Consider the following 13,335-nt stretch of genomic DNA (forward strand, 5'->3'; position numbering starts at 1 on the left):
GAGTGTCCCTGGGTCTTTCTGCTTAGAGGTTGGGCAACAAGACCATACGAAAACAGGCTCATCACAGGGACCTCGGCATTTCCCATGCGGCCGGCCTTCTATCTCTCTGGTATGTTCCCTATTAAGAGTGGTTTACAGTGTGCTGAAGTGTTGTATACTCTGCTGCAGCTGCGTGCCGGGGCAGCGCCGGGCCCTGCTAATAACCAGCCCGCCTATTTGTTTTGGATGCACGTCGGTGTTTATTTAAATATTTATGCGATCCCATTTGTTATGCTGCCATGAAAAGCGCCGGCGGTGTGGCTGAGTTCGGACGAGTGTCTTTTCGCATCGTTGTTTTGATCTCCTGGATGCACACCCCTTGAGGCATTCACCCCATCAGTGTATACACACAATGGTTTGAGGTGACCATTGTAAGGAAGCCCTCGAGAGCTCTCAAGGTATAGGTTTTTATTAGAAATGGTCACTGTTGTTAAAAAAAAACAGCAGATGCCGGGAACAGAGGACTGGACAGTGAAAGACGAGGCCTGAAGCAAATGCGAGGACACGCTGCTAGCGTCAACCAGCTTTTTGAAAAAGAAGAAAAAACATGGCTCCTCTCGATGACACTGCAGGTCCCTCCTGAGTCCCACACTGATGACATCATTCCCTAATCGTGTTTCAAACACATGCGATCTTCAACAATCACGTCAATGCAGCTAATCCACAGTATACGTCTAAGGAACCTCATATTGAACTCGCGAGATGCTCTCACCTTGGCCTCCGGCAAAACCACCGCCAATATCCACAAATGTCTAACTAATCCCCGGTGAGAGCAAATGAGACATACGTGAAGACAAATAAAGGGCAAAGCCATAGCTGAATACAAATCGTTCCTTGGTCTCTGCTAAACATCGGCAAGGGTTTGCCCGGACCCAGTGCTTTTTGGAGGGATTGGGGATATACTCTTCATTTACCAAGCACCCCCCTGACCCTCAAGACCACAACCGCATGCCTCAGGGGGCCCTGCTATCTCACCATTCCTCACGGTTTTATTGTTTTCTTTTCTCCTGCTCCAACCTTCATTACCGTGATGAATTATTGACTTTCCTAGTAAAAAAAAAAGACTATTTAAATAACTTTAGAATGAAAACATTATCCCCACTCGCCACAGGCCGCACCAGCCAATAAAAACAACCTGACTTCCATCAAGCTACTACGGCTGGGATTATGGTAATGTGTAACTGTAAATTTAGCCCGATGTTTTTTCGTCATTCCTGTGATACGTATGCCTCTGAACACATGAAGGACTTTTCCCCCGTCCATCTCTCTTTGTTATAAACCTTGTCTTTGTTCCTTCAGATCACATATCCGTTTTGGTCATCTCTGAGATGAGGGATTTTCCTGACAAAGTCAGTTTGAACGTAACCAAAGCCATCAGCTAAGGAAATCATTAGTGTACTTCATGCAACATGTTCCCTCTCTGCAAAGTTCTCCACATTTGCTCTCCTCACTCTGTAACTATTCATCTCTCTATCACACACGCCCTGTCTCCTTCCATGCTTCCAAATAAACAGCACAAAATAGTTGTAATCCCATCATCCTTAGCACTAGGAGACAGGATCAAACAGTTTCCACCCTCCAACTCTAAGAGACTGCAGCTAGATCGGAGGATAGGTTTCTTCGCTCCAACCATGTTCCTGGTGTGCCAAAGGCTAATTTTAGGATTGAAAAGCAAAGCCAGTGAGATCACTACTCTGGTCCGGGCCGAGAACAATGAGAAGGGCTCGAGAGGCTCTCCATCAGAAACACGCCACGGCTGCCAACAAGAACATTCATTAGGGACAAATAAAGAAAATACTTAGAGGCTAGTTTTATGTGAACCAATTTGTGGTGTAATTGTGCGGGCGGACTGAAATTGACCTCAAGTTCGAGCAATACATCTCCTTCCCAAAAAATATGAGCCTAGCTTCTCCTCGTGAAGGAGAATCGAACAGAAAAACAAAATGAAGCATTAACACATATAGGATGTTCCTAGGCAACATTCAAACAAACCGCTGCGGTAACAAAGAAATAGCGTACTAATGTTCAGCTTTAGAAAAAGATGAAATTGAAAACCATGTGCCTACCAATCATTTCCACCAGAATGTTTAGCTAGGACCATCACTGTGACCAGAGCCCCAGAAAAGTCAGTTGACCATTTGGAAAAAAGACACATGACAAAGAGCCAAAACCAGTCAGAATTGGAAAGAACAAAAGGGAACTCTAAGTCTTTTAAGTATTTAAAGGATTTGAATTAAAACCCATTTATCAGCAAAACAACATCAAACCATAGTAGTAGGAAAATCAAAATAGACCAGGTTCTAAGGAGAGTACATTAGAGATACATCCTAAAATACTACTTTCTAACCGGGCCTGGTTGCTATGTGCATGTTAACAATGTATAGTTAAGGATTTTTTCAAATGCGAAACTGGCTGTGACCGGTTCTCAAAGTCGGCCTGGTGTCTTACGAAGCATATAGGACGCATGTAAAATGTGCACTGACCAAAGGGAGAGTGGAAGAGACAGAGAATGTTAAAAGGGTTTGGTTGCCAAGAACTTGTCGGCTCTATATGGTTTCTTAGATCCTGGCTGGGCACCATCATCACAGCAACCGGTATGATATCACCTCACACTCACAGCGTTCCTGGGAAGCCAGAATCTGCACTGAGCTGGTCGAATGTGTCTTTGTACATTTGCCTGCACATTAACAGGCACCTTCCAAGGGCCCAGAGGAAAATCCTAGCTTGATTACTATGAAACTGTAGCTAGGCTGAGTGTAGTAACAAAACAACATAACACTCAAAACTTTACATCATAAAAGTGCCAGGCATGTGCTCAAATGGCCAATTGGAAGCAGCAACAGTCTTGCTATTACAATTGTTCTGTGAAGCCTTTGAACTGCTCAAAGTTCTGAAAATGATTTTCTTTCAGAGAATTATGATTTACTCTGCTAATTCCCTTAGGTGATTTAGGCAGAGAACTCAATATCTACAGTGGAAAAAGTAGGATAATCAATGGGCACAGAAAAGCACTGCCATAGCCAGTATATAATTGGGCGGAACAAAACACCACCCACATATCAATTTCCCACAACGATTCTGGCTTAACCTGTTAACTCAATGTTCTCTAATTGAATATTTTCATTTGTACTTCTTGAAAAATAGAAGCGTCCAAAACTAGCACAGACACAGGAATTGTTTGGAAACATTGAGCAGGGAATTCTGATTATAGAGATTTTAGATCTGTGTCCGGCCTTGGTCAAAGTATAAGGGAAGCAATGTTTAGTGACATTAATACCCGATGAACTGCATGCACCCTATGAGTACAGGATGAAACTACATGCCCATATTAGTGGCCTAAATGTGTTTAAATCCAAACAGCTCAAGATAACAGCCTGAATGCAAGATATCAACAACCACTATAATAGATCTAACGCTGCAGTACTTAAGAAGTTCAATAATTCCAGAGGGCCCTAGGAGATGTTCAATTTAAGGTCATGGTACGGCAGTCAAGGCCGTTGGTGGCAGCCCATTCAGATGGGGCCGGCCCTATTTAAGTGGAGCCAAACACTGATGTTTATTTCGCAAGAGTGTTTTGTGAATGGAGGATCAAACATGCACCTTGGCCACATCTCTCCTCCATTTAACCAAATAGATGTCTGAGGAAAGAAAGCAAGACGTCAGAAGCTGGATTACCAAGTTCCTCGGAGTCCCTTGGGAAACGGTATGTCGGCAATTACCTGGAATCCAAAATTCACCTCGTCATGCTGTGTATCAGTGACTCAGAGTCACTTTAATTTTAAGCTCAATAGAGCTAGGGGGAAAAAAAATAACAACGCAACCTCATGTCTTTGCCTGTAAATGATCCAAAAAGCGGAGGGTTGGACCATTGCCACTCATTTCTCACAGCAACAAAAAAGAATCAGCACAATTATCAATTTGCATCAAAAACGTTCTCTTTCAAAGCTCTCGAGATTACATCAAGAAACACAGGTCATTTTTCTACTAGAGTCACATTAGGTCTAACGTACAGTAAATCATTGCTGCCAATTGATTCAATCCCAGCTGAAAGGCTGGATCAGATGTCCTCAAGTAAACACGACACAATTACAAATACATCCAGAGGAATCAATCAGAAGAACAGCCGGGGCTAAATGGCTTCGGAAACTAAACATCCCACCCAAAATCCCAACAAATGATTAAAAAATAAACCTTATAAAAGGCCAGCTAACCGTCAACAGAGTACAAACACCAGCGGCAACCATGATAAAGTAATCAAAGTAAGATTTATTTAAGAGCCAGGGCCAGTGAATCATTATTTTAGTTTTCATAATAGTAATCGCAAAAGAATCATTGCCTTTGATCAAACATTGCGTTCTAATTACACTATGTCCTTCCAAACACAATAGAGCACCATCTTGGAGGAAGCTTATTGAAACCACAACAAGTCTGATGTCAGCAGCCTCTATCACAAAGTGATTGGAGGTTTAACAATGGGGAAGGACTCACCCCAAAAACAGAATATATATGTGGCCTGTATTCCCATGACCTGGAAGGGCATAAGATACCACATTTTGTCATGAAGGATTTCAGAATTGTAATAAAGACATTATAAAGGTCTTCGAGCTAACATCATCTGTGGTAAATCAGCCATGCTAAACAAATATGAACTAAGGGTAAATGAACGTCATTAAAACAGGATTATAATATGAACAAAAAATATTTGGCTCAGCCACCAAGCTCCTCCATCTACCTGATTCATATAGGCCAGTTCTCCTTTAATAAACCGTGAATACTGTAGCGGGGTACGTGAGCACCAGGAAATATCCATCAACGCATATATTACCATGGATCATGTAACAAACCGCAAGCCACGCATTTGAGAGAATATGATAAATTTACATTCCCTTCATTATACACCAATTAATCCCAGGAAGGATGGATTACCCAGAAAATCAGGTGGAGGGATGGAGTGTTTGGGAGGTGCATGTGGGGCTGACAGTCCACTGTACCTGAAGTATCGAGTATCACCGCAATCAACAGGCAGCCCCGTAGGACAGTCTTAATTTTTTATTCATAACTCCCACGCTCTGAAGTCACATACTGTTCAGGGAAAATGAGAAACCGCGTTCAGAGTGGGGGGAGGGGGGTCGCCGCATGACGGAGAAGGAAGGAGAAGGGAGAAGGACATCCAGTGCAGGGAATGGAAGGCCGTAACGCCGCCTCTGCCGTTCAACGTTAGTCCATCATGTGTGCCCAGGCTATAACAGTAATTATAAACACAAGTTGCTGTGGACGCCCACGTGGTCTACTGATTCCGATCGCTACCCGGAAACAATCTGCCATTCCTGCACACTTCGTCATTTTTCCGAAGAAGGTATGACGATAATTGAATGACCCGAAGTCGATTATGCGTTTTGTTTGGCTCTGTTGTCTCCGTCAATTGTGTTTTAATTGCTGTAGAATTTCCAAACCAACACCTAGATACCGAAGGATTGTTTTCACTTAACCAGGGAAATATTTGGAGTAAGCAGAGAGTTTAAGAAACGATTCACTATGTTTTTTATGCACTAATGCAAGCCACTAATGAGACACCGTATACAAACAGGTCCGCCGCTAAACATCCCATTACACAACCGACTTGAGGCCAGATGCGCTGGCCCACTTAGCCGTCTCCAACGTTTAACGTGTATGCTTCTGTCCTAGTCTGTGTTTGTGTGTTATCGGCTTAAAGCAGATCTTGGGCTGGATTACGTAGGACATTATATCATAATATAATGAGATACGAAGCGTGCAGGATCACGCATGTTGTCGGACTTAGCGAACAATAATTACTTTCCGTTGTTAGGCCGACTTCCTGCACTTTACGGCACTGTAAGCCTCAGTTCACTTGCTTATGCTCCAGCTCCAAACAAAGCCGAACGGTCTGTCACGCCAATTTTAATCACGCAGACGTTCCCATGTATGGGACCAACTAAAACAATGACTCAATGGTGTAAGTGTAGGGCAAATACAAAAAAAGTCAATACATACAATGTAGGTTACGGCACTACAATTGTGTGGGTTTGAATATTACCTTCAAGCATGCACCTACATACACACTGTGACAATGTCAGTCATTTTTTAAAGGTTTGTCAAATGAAGTGGTTTGTTGATGAGGGACAAACGTATAGGTTCCCTTCTAATTGACATACAGCCTGACATAAAGGCAGTGAGATGGTGATGTAGCACAGAGCAGATCTGTAGCGAACAGGTGTGACACCGTGGCGATTGACATCCAGAGTGTACTTCAATAATGTTCAGTCATTTTTTTTTAATTGTTGCTGCTGACTAAAGTTAGTTGGCGTGTGTGTGTGGGTGTGTGGGCATGTGTGTGCGTGCATGCATGTTTAGGCGTGCAGGTGTTGGTGAGTTTCAGTGTGTGTGTGTGTACATCCTGTTGGATCTTTGTATCTTTGATGAGGAACTTTGCTGTTGAGATGCGAGTAAGCAGGGAGACCACGTGATGGAAAAGCCACTAGAGTGCGTTAGGTGAACAAATATTAAGAAAAGAGAAAGAGAAGGAGAAGGGGGTCTGTCTGACCTTTTTCAAAAAACCCTGCTAGGAAAGAAGCCCGATGTCTTGATTCAGAGCTCTGAAAATGTCCCCGGCGCCGTTCTCCCATAAAGACACTAGAGACACAGTGGGGGGACCGCTGCACACATGCAGAGCTATTTACGGCCACAGCGATGACCTCAGTCATCGGGAGGAGTCATCATTCCGGTCGGGAACAAACACAGAGATACTTAGTGTGGAGGAAAGACTTGGGAAGAAAAAGGCAATCACTTGCCTGTTTCCTCTGCCTCTATCGCAATGGCGCCTTGGCGGTATGCGTTTCAACCATTTAAGTGTTCAGAGGACCCCGAGTGTAAACATGCTGAGACCCAAGTGAGGTCGGGGGCCGCCTGTTTACAAAGCACTGGAACTAATTCACATTCCCAGCAGGACGCCAGCCGACTTATTCCGTTGGATCACATTAATTAAATATCAATTGGGGAAACTCGAGAGGGATAGGTGGGCTATTACGTTTTTAAATAATACTGGGCTCAGAGCATTCAATAAAAGCCATCCCTGCGGCATGAGAATGCCTGTGCAGTGTCAAAAACAGCCCCTAAAAACAGGGGCTTGGGGCAGGCACCCCAGGTAAGACTTGGAGAACGGGACGGAGAGCATGTACCTGAGTGAACAATGCAATGTTGTGTGTGCAGATGTGTACACACGTGTCTATATGTATTTATGTATATGCATGTGTGTGTGTTTAATGTACGTGTACTTGTGTGTATGTGTGAGTGTACATGTGTTCACGTGTAAGTGTGTGCGTGGATTTGTGTATATGAGATCGGCCCCCATGTATGGTGAAACCCAGGTCAAATAGATGACTCATACCGATGACACAAACTGTCACATATACAATATGTTTAAAAAGTGCTCCGCGCTACACAGGATCCCCTCCCCTCCCCTCGCCTCCGTCCAGTCCCTCCGCCACCACCACTCAGAGCCCCAGAAGCTGTGGGACCGCACTGGCGTCTATGGTTCTACACAGCTTGCTCATGGCCATTCCACCGCACCGCACAGGCGGTCCCACGCTAGCCTCTGTCTGAGACTGCATTAGTCCCCTCTTCATCTCTGTCCTCCTTTTCTCTGTTTCTCCACTCTGCCGATCCTGGGAGCATTTACAGTCTCCTCCATAATGCGACGAACAGGGGGGGGTTAATAGTAATGCATGGGATCTGAGGAGGTCCAACATTCCATGGTGTGCAGTGGACAGTGTGTGTGTGTGCGTGTGCGTGTGTGTGTGTGTGTGTGTTTGAGAGTGCGCGCATGTGTGTGTGTGTGCAGTTAGGGTATGGTTGGGGGCAGCAGTAAAAGCGGAAAAGTAACAAGGAGTTGGGTTCAGGACAGTGGACACACTGGATTCTGGCCCTGACAGAGCAGAGAGAGCCCTAGCATGGTAGCCAGGAGCCAGGAGCAGAGGGCGAGAGACAGGGAGAGGTAGAGAGAGAGACTCATGGAGATGCCTGTAGCGGGGGTCATTCAAATGCCAGCCCACCACAGTATGTTGAGCAACTGCATGGTGCCAACACGTAATCACATGGTACCAACACTGGGCTGCTATTACCTCGCCAATGAATGTATGTGGATTATATTAGTGTCAGACAAAAGACAAAGTGTCCCTTGTTTACGTTACGTATTAGCTTGTATAAATTCCGGCACATTGGTTACTTTTTATACAAATTTTGAGACAGGGCTATTAATTCACACTTAATCGTCTTTCCTAAACGGAGAGATTTATAGTATACTGTGCGGGTGCCATTGTTAATATAACAGTTAATGTCTGAAATCCTACCTGTTACGGTCTTGGTTTTGACCGGGCTGCTGGCGTAATCGGACGCCTGATTGGAGGGCTGTTTGGCCAGTGGCGTGCTACCCACAGACACCTCATCCTCTCTCCGTTTGGCCAGGGGCATCGCCATAGCAACCACTGCCGGAGCCTGTGAAAACATTGAGCCATGAGGTCATGGGAAATGTATTCTAAGTCAAAGGATGTTAAAAATAAGAACAAATGTGTAGAATCAATTCGTTTTTTTCTGTGGTTGCTTTCAAAGAGATATATTGCTTGTATCACATTGTTTTTATTATAACACTGCTTATACTGTTGTAAGTAGGTAAAAAAACATTCATTTATCAGCTATCGATCGAGAGGGTTAACGGTCATCGAAGAAGGGATGGGAAGTAGGAGAGTAGAGACACAAAGACACACACACACCCTGAAATCGAGGAAAGAAGCACGAATACAAAAGCAGTCGCATAATGAATAAAAGCTGGCCTTAGCGCATGCAAATCCATATACACACACACACACACACACACACACACACACACACACACACACACACACACACACACACACACACACACACACACACACACACACACACACACACACACACACACACACAGGGGGGGCGAAGGGATGGTCGGAGAGGAGGAAAACCCCTGAGGATTAGCCAGCGGCCCCATGGGGGCCGTGATGCAGTCGCTCACGGCTGGCGGCCAGCGGCCTCCTGCAGGCAGCGTAAACAAACACGCTGAGCCTTCACGGTACCCTTTGTTTAGTGCGCCTCGTGCTTTTCCGTCTGACCAAACCACTGATTTTCAATGACCTAAAAGCTGGGTTGTTTTGAGATTAAACACAGGACGTGTCCGATCGCACCGGTTTCCAAAAGCTACTGGATGTGTTATGAAGCCAAAGCCTTTCCAAATCCTCCCCACCAGAGCCACAGTAAATAAATTACACAAGAGCCAGGGTTTTCTTTCCATTTTTTATTTTTTTTTTTCATCCCCTTAGATTAGCTTTCAAAATCAAACTGGGTATTTTTGTTTTGTTGCTCCAAAAAAAAAAGAAAAAGGAAAAGTGTAATTGGAAATAACACGTAAGCAACCCGACAGATGCATCTAGTCCAGGGCATCTGAGCACTATACGGTGCCAAGATGCACGGAGTAGCTTAACATGTTCGCACATGAGTTGTGATGCACGTATCAGTATGTGACTGAACTGCAAATAGGAACTCATTACATTATGTACATTACACACATGGCTATAGCAAGAACACTTTGAAATGTATAGACATTCAATGCGAGCCGTTTGATGGTTCAAGTGTTTCTAGGGCGGGGAAAACATGAAACGGAAAAACACGAACATTTGTGATGATATATTATATTTCCGATGAGGAACACGCTGGAAAATAATGTGCCGTGCCATATTTAATACTGCTGCTGAAAGCAGGTACCTTCACAAATGACCATCATTCATTCAGTATGGATGACATAATGTAAGCTATCCCTCTTAAACAGTGTTAACGTACACATGCACACACACTTCACCCTTCTCTTTCCCCGTTCACATATGTACCACAGGTGAAGTCTCCTTTCTACTGTCCTTCACTGGCTGCTGATTGGCCATCAGCTGAAGGCCTGAAGTCCTCCACAAACAACCCTGACAGATGGGTCAGCGGGCCCACCCACCCACCCACCCACCCACACACACACACACACACACACACACACACACACACACACACACACACACACACACACACACACACACACACACACACACACACACACACACACACACACACACACACACACACACACACAAATTACAAGCAGCCCTGTGTTAGAGTAGGTCACATTATCACACACACTCAGCGCCCAAACAGGCATGTGCCAGTGTCACAGCTGAGACGGGAACCAGCCCTGTGCAGGCAGCGCTTCAACTCGTACCATGTGTTTACAGAGAACACCATGACCCCCAGGCAGCGCAGCCAGGGGTCAGGGCTGACGCAACACACTCACACACACACACACACACACACACACACACACACACACACACACACACACACTACTGCAATTAACTGTGCAAAGATTGTAGAAATGCTTCATTTAGACAGAGAGAAACAGGGAAGGAGAGACAGAGATAGAGGGACAGAGAGACACATGCAGAGAGAGAAAGAGGGAAAGATGAAGGTACTGATGTTGTTGAAGTGAAACCCAGACAACAGAGGGTGAGAGACCTGTACAAATAAAGAAAGAGAGAGAGAACTGTGGTACTGTGTACTGTGTATTATGGAAGGGCCCATGGTACCTGCTGCTGCTGCTGCTGCTGCTGTCTGCTGCCCGTTCGGTGAGGCTGGTGGAGCAGCCAGGTGCACACCACGGGGTCCACGTTGGCCGCGATGCCCTGCACACTGACCAGCAGCACAGCACCTGGAGAGGCAAAGGGACGTTGTAGTTCATGCATGTGTTCATGCCAATAAAGCCCTTCGAATTCAGAGGGAGAGAGACAGAGAGAAATAATTCAATTATGGAGTTCTGGAGATAAAAAAAAAGTTGAAAAAGAAAAACTAAAATAAAGTAAACACTGTAAACCAGAAAGCTGCACATAAACATCTTGGCCTCTGAAACGCATGTCAACAACGGTCTATTGTAAATCCGGCTAAACGAAGCCCACAGCGCTGTCCACATTGATCATCTCTTGCCCCGCTGAGGCTGCTGCCGCCCATCCCTCGTCTTATTTCTCCCAGGCTAAGGTTTGGGAGCTCCCCCAAACAAAACGACAAACCTTGGCAGCGTCCCCCGCGGGAGATACTACAGCCACTGACAAAATCAACATCATCGCTAGCAAACAAGGACGTCTTTGTGGGAGACGGCGTCTCGGCGAGGATGCTTTGTCAATATCAGCCTGTGCTGCTCTTGAATCCGGAGGAATTTGGACAGAGACGTATGCATTAAGTCATGTGGAAACTATGCAAAGCCCCCTCTGCAACACAACGTTGCTCCGATTGCCGCACCCGAGCGCCAGTGATGATAGCGGCCGCGTTTGGAGGAAGATGAGACGGAGAGACTAAAGGACAAACGATACCGATCGCTGCAATCAGCGTCGTCGAATCACAGCGAAGTGAAAGAGACTTCGGACAAATCTGAGAGGATTTGGTGTCATGGCCGTCTCCTTTCACCACAAAGCACCCCCCCCCCCCCATACCCTCCCCACACGTTTACACTGCTTAACGACGTGAATGTGGGTACCAGGCCTGGTACTAGGAGAGGGGTGAAGGGAGCTGTGGGGAGGGGAGGAGAGAGGGGGCAGCGAGAGAAGCTGGGTGGGGAGAGAGAGAGAGAGTGTGTGGCAGCGGGAGGGTGGTGGTGAGGGGATGAGAGAGAGAGGGGGGTAGTGGGGGGGGGAGGAGTGGTGAGTAGCGAGAGGGTGGTGGTTGAGGGGAGGAGACAGACAGGGGCAGTGAGAGAGTGGTGAGTGAGGGAGGGAAAGAGAGGGGGGGGGGGGGGAGTGCACAGTTTGTTTCAATTGTGCCGCGTCAAGGCGAGTGTGTCGCGCCGGGGCCAAGAACAACATTTTCTTTTGATAAATGTCTATGAAACCGGAGATCTTCTCCAGGGTTTTGGTTTACTCTTAAATAATAATCTTTACCAACAATGAGCGAGGGGCCTGAGGTAATGCGTTCGGATCCTATCAATAATGACTCCCATGCCTGGAGGATTAGCGGCGGGGTCCCTGGCGTAAGAGGACATCTCGGCTCTGCCGCGCTTCACAGCCGTTTAATGGTGAGGGTGGCGGCCTGGTGTACAGATCTGGAGGGGTGTTGGAGGAGGGATGGGGGGGGGGGTTGTTGGATGGAGGCTTGGCTCATCTGTTTCAAAGCCTTGAGGCAGAGAGGAGGCAGCACAGTGTGTGTGTGTGTGTGTGTGTGTGTGTGTGTGTGTGTGTGTGTGTGTGTGTGTGTGTGTGTGTGTGTGTGTGTGTGTGTGTGTGTGTGTGTGTGTGTGTGTGTTCGTAACTCCCGACAGGAACTGATTGCTCATTGTTTTGCTAAACAGTCCAGTTCCTTAACGGCATTGACAACCCCCCACCCCTCTTTCCATCACTTGATCCCTTTGTTGAGAAATCTTACTCTTCACACACACACACCCACCCCTTCATTTTTGTGAATCACGCCTATAATATATCACTAATTTGATTAATTCGACCCTGTTCCTTGTCAACACCACTTGGAAACATACATGGATTATGTCCCATGATGCATAAACTTCCGTCACTTTCTCCCACGTGTTCAACTTCTATGTACATGCCTGAAATCCAAACTGACAACTGGTAGACAACACCTATCACAGTCACTGATGCATTTGGTTAAAAATGGCAAAGGATATCGGATCATCCGAGTAAATAGGTATTCCTTGTATTCCTATTCCTAGCCTCTCTCAATGTACTATCCACATCTTTATTCTGCTTTGTGCTCTAGATGTAGGGGAGGTCGTCCATCTCTACCTCCCGCATAACAAATCCTAACATGACCTCATGCTGGTCTATCTGCACCCCTGACCTCCTCTTCTGTCCCCACCGTACACCCCCCTCGCCCCAGAGACACGAGGGGTGTATTGGGGTTTGAAACCTCAACTCTGCGGTCGAGCTGCACAGCCGCAGAGTGGCTGAGTAACAGGCCCTGGCTGTGTCAGGGACTCAATGCGGGCTGGGCTGTAAGTGGTTCCACCAGGACCCTGAGCAGCCCTGACTGGTATCTCCTCGCCCGGACAATGGCGATTGGCGCGAGTTGGTAGCAGTCGTGTCCTGGAGGTTCATTTTAATCTCTCGTTCTCCCACTACCTCCCTCACCAGATGCATAAGTGGTCTCACCAGAGCCCTGGGGAGCCCCGACTGGTACCCTCGCCCGGACCACGGCGATTGGACCTCTCTCTCT

General features: G+C 46.4%; 1 protein-coding gene across 8 annotated transcripts in view; it reads right to left on the reverse strand.

Annotated features, from left to right (window-relative positions):
• LOC132468221 (intermembrane lipid transfer protein VPS13B-like) overlaps positions 1–13,335 on the reverse strand; it is a 325,476-nt gene that overhangs the window by 191,768 nt on the left and 120,373 nt on the right. For 7 of the 8 annotated variants that reach the window (XR_009528182.1, XM_060065939.1, XM_060065937.1 and 4 more), the window contains exons 20-21: positions 10,710–10,831; positions 8,406–8,550 (exon numbers count right to left, since the gene is read on the reverse strand). Coding sequence is in view for 7 of the 8 variants with exons in the window: in XM_060065939.1 (XP_059921922.1) it covers positions 8,406–8,550; positions 10,710–10,831 (267 nt within the window). In the remaining variant the exon portion in view is untranslated. The remainder of the gene's footprint in view (positions 1–8,405; positions 8,551–10,709; positions 10,832–13,335) is intronic. The other variant, XM_060065938.1, reaches the window with a different exon arrangement.

The sequence above is a fragment of the Gadus macrocephalus genome, chromosome 11, assembly GCF_031168955.1.
Source record: "Gadus macrocephalus chromosome 11, ASM3116895v1".
Classification (NCBI taxonomy): domain Eukaryota; kingdom Metazoa; phylum Chordata; class Actinopteri; order Gadiformes; family Gadidae; genus Gadus; species Gadus macrocephalus.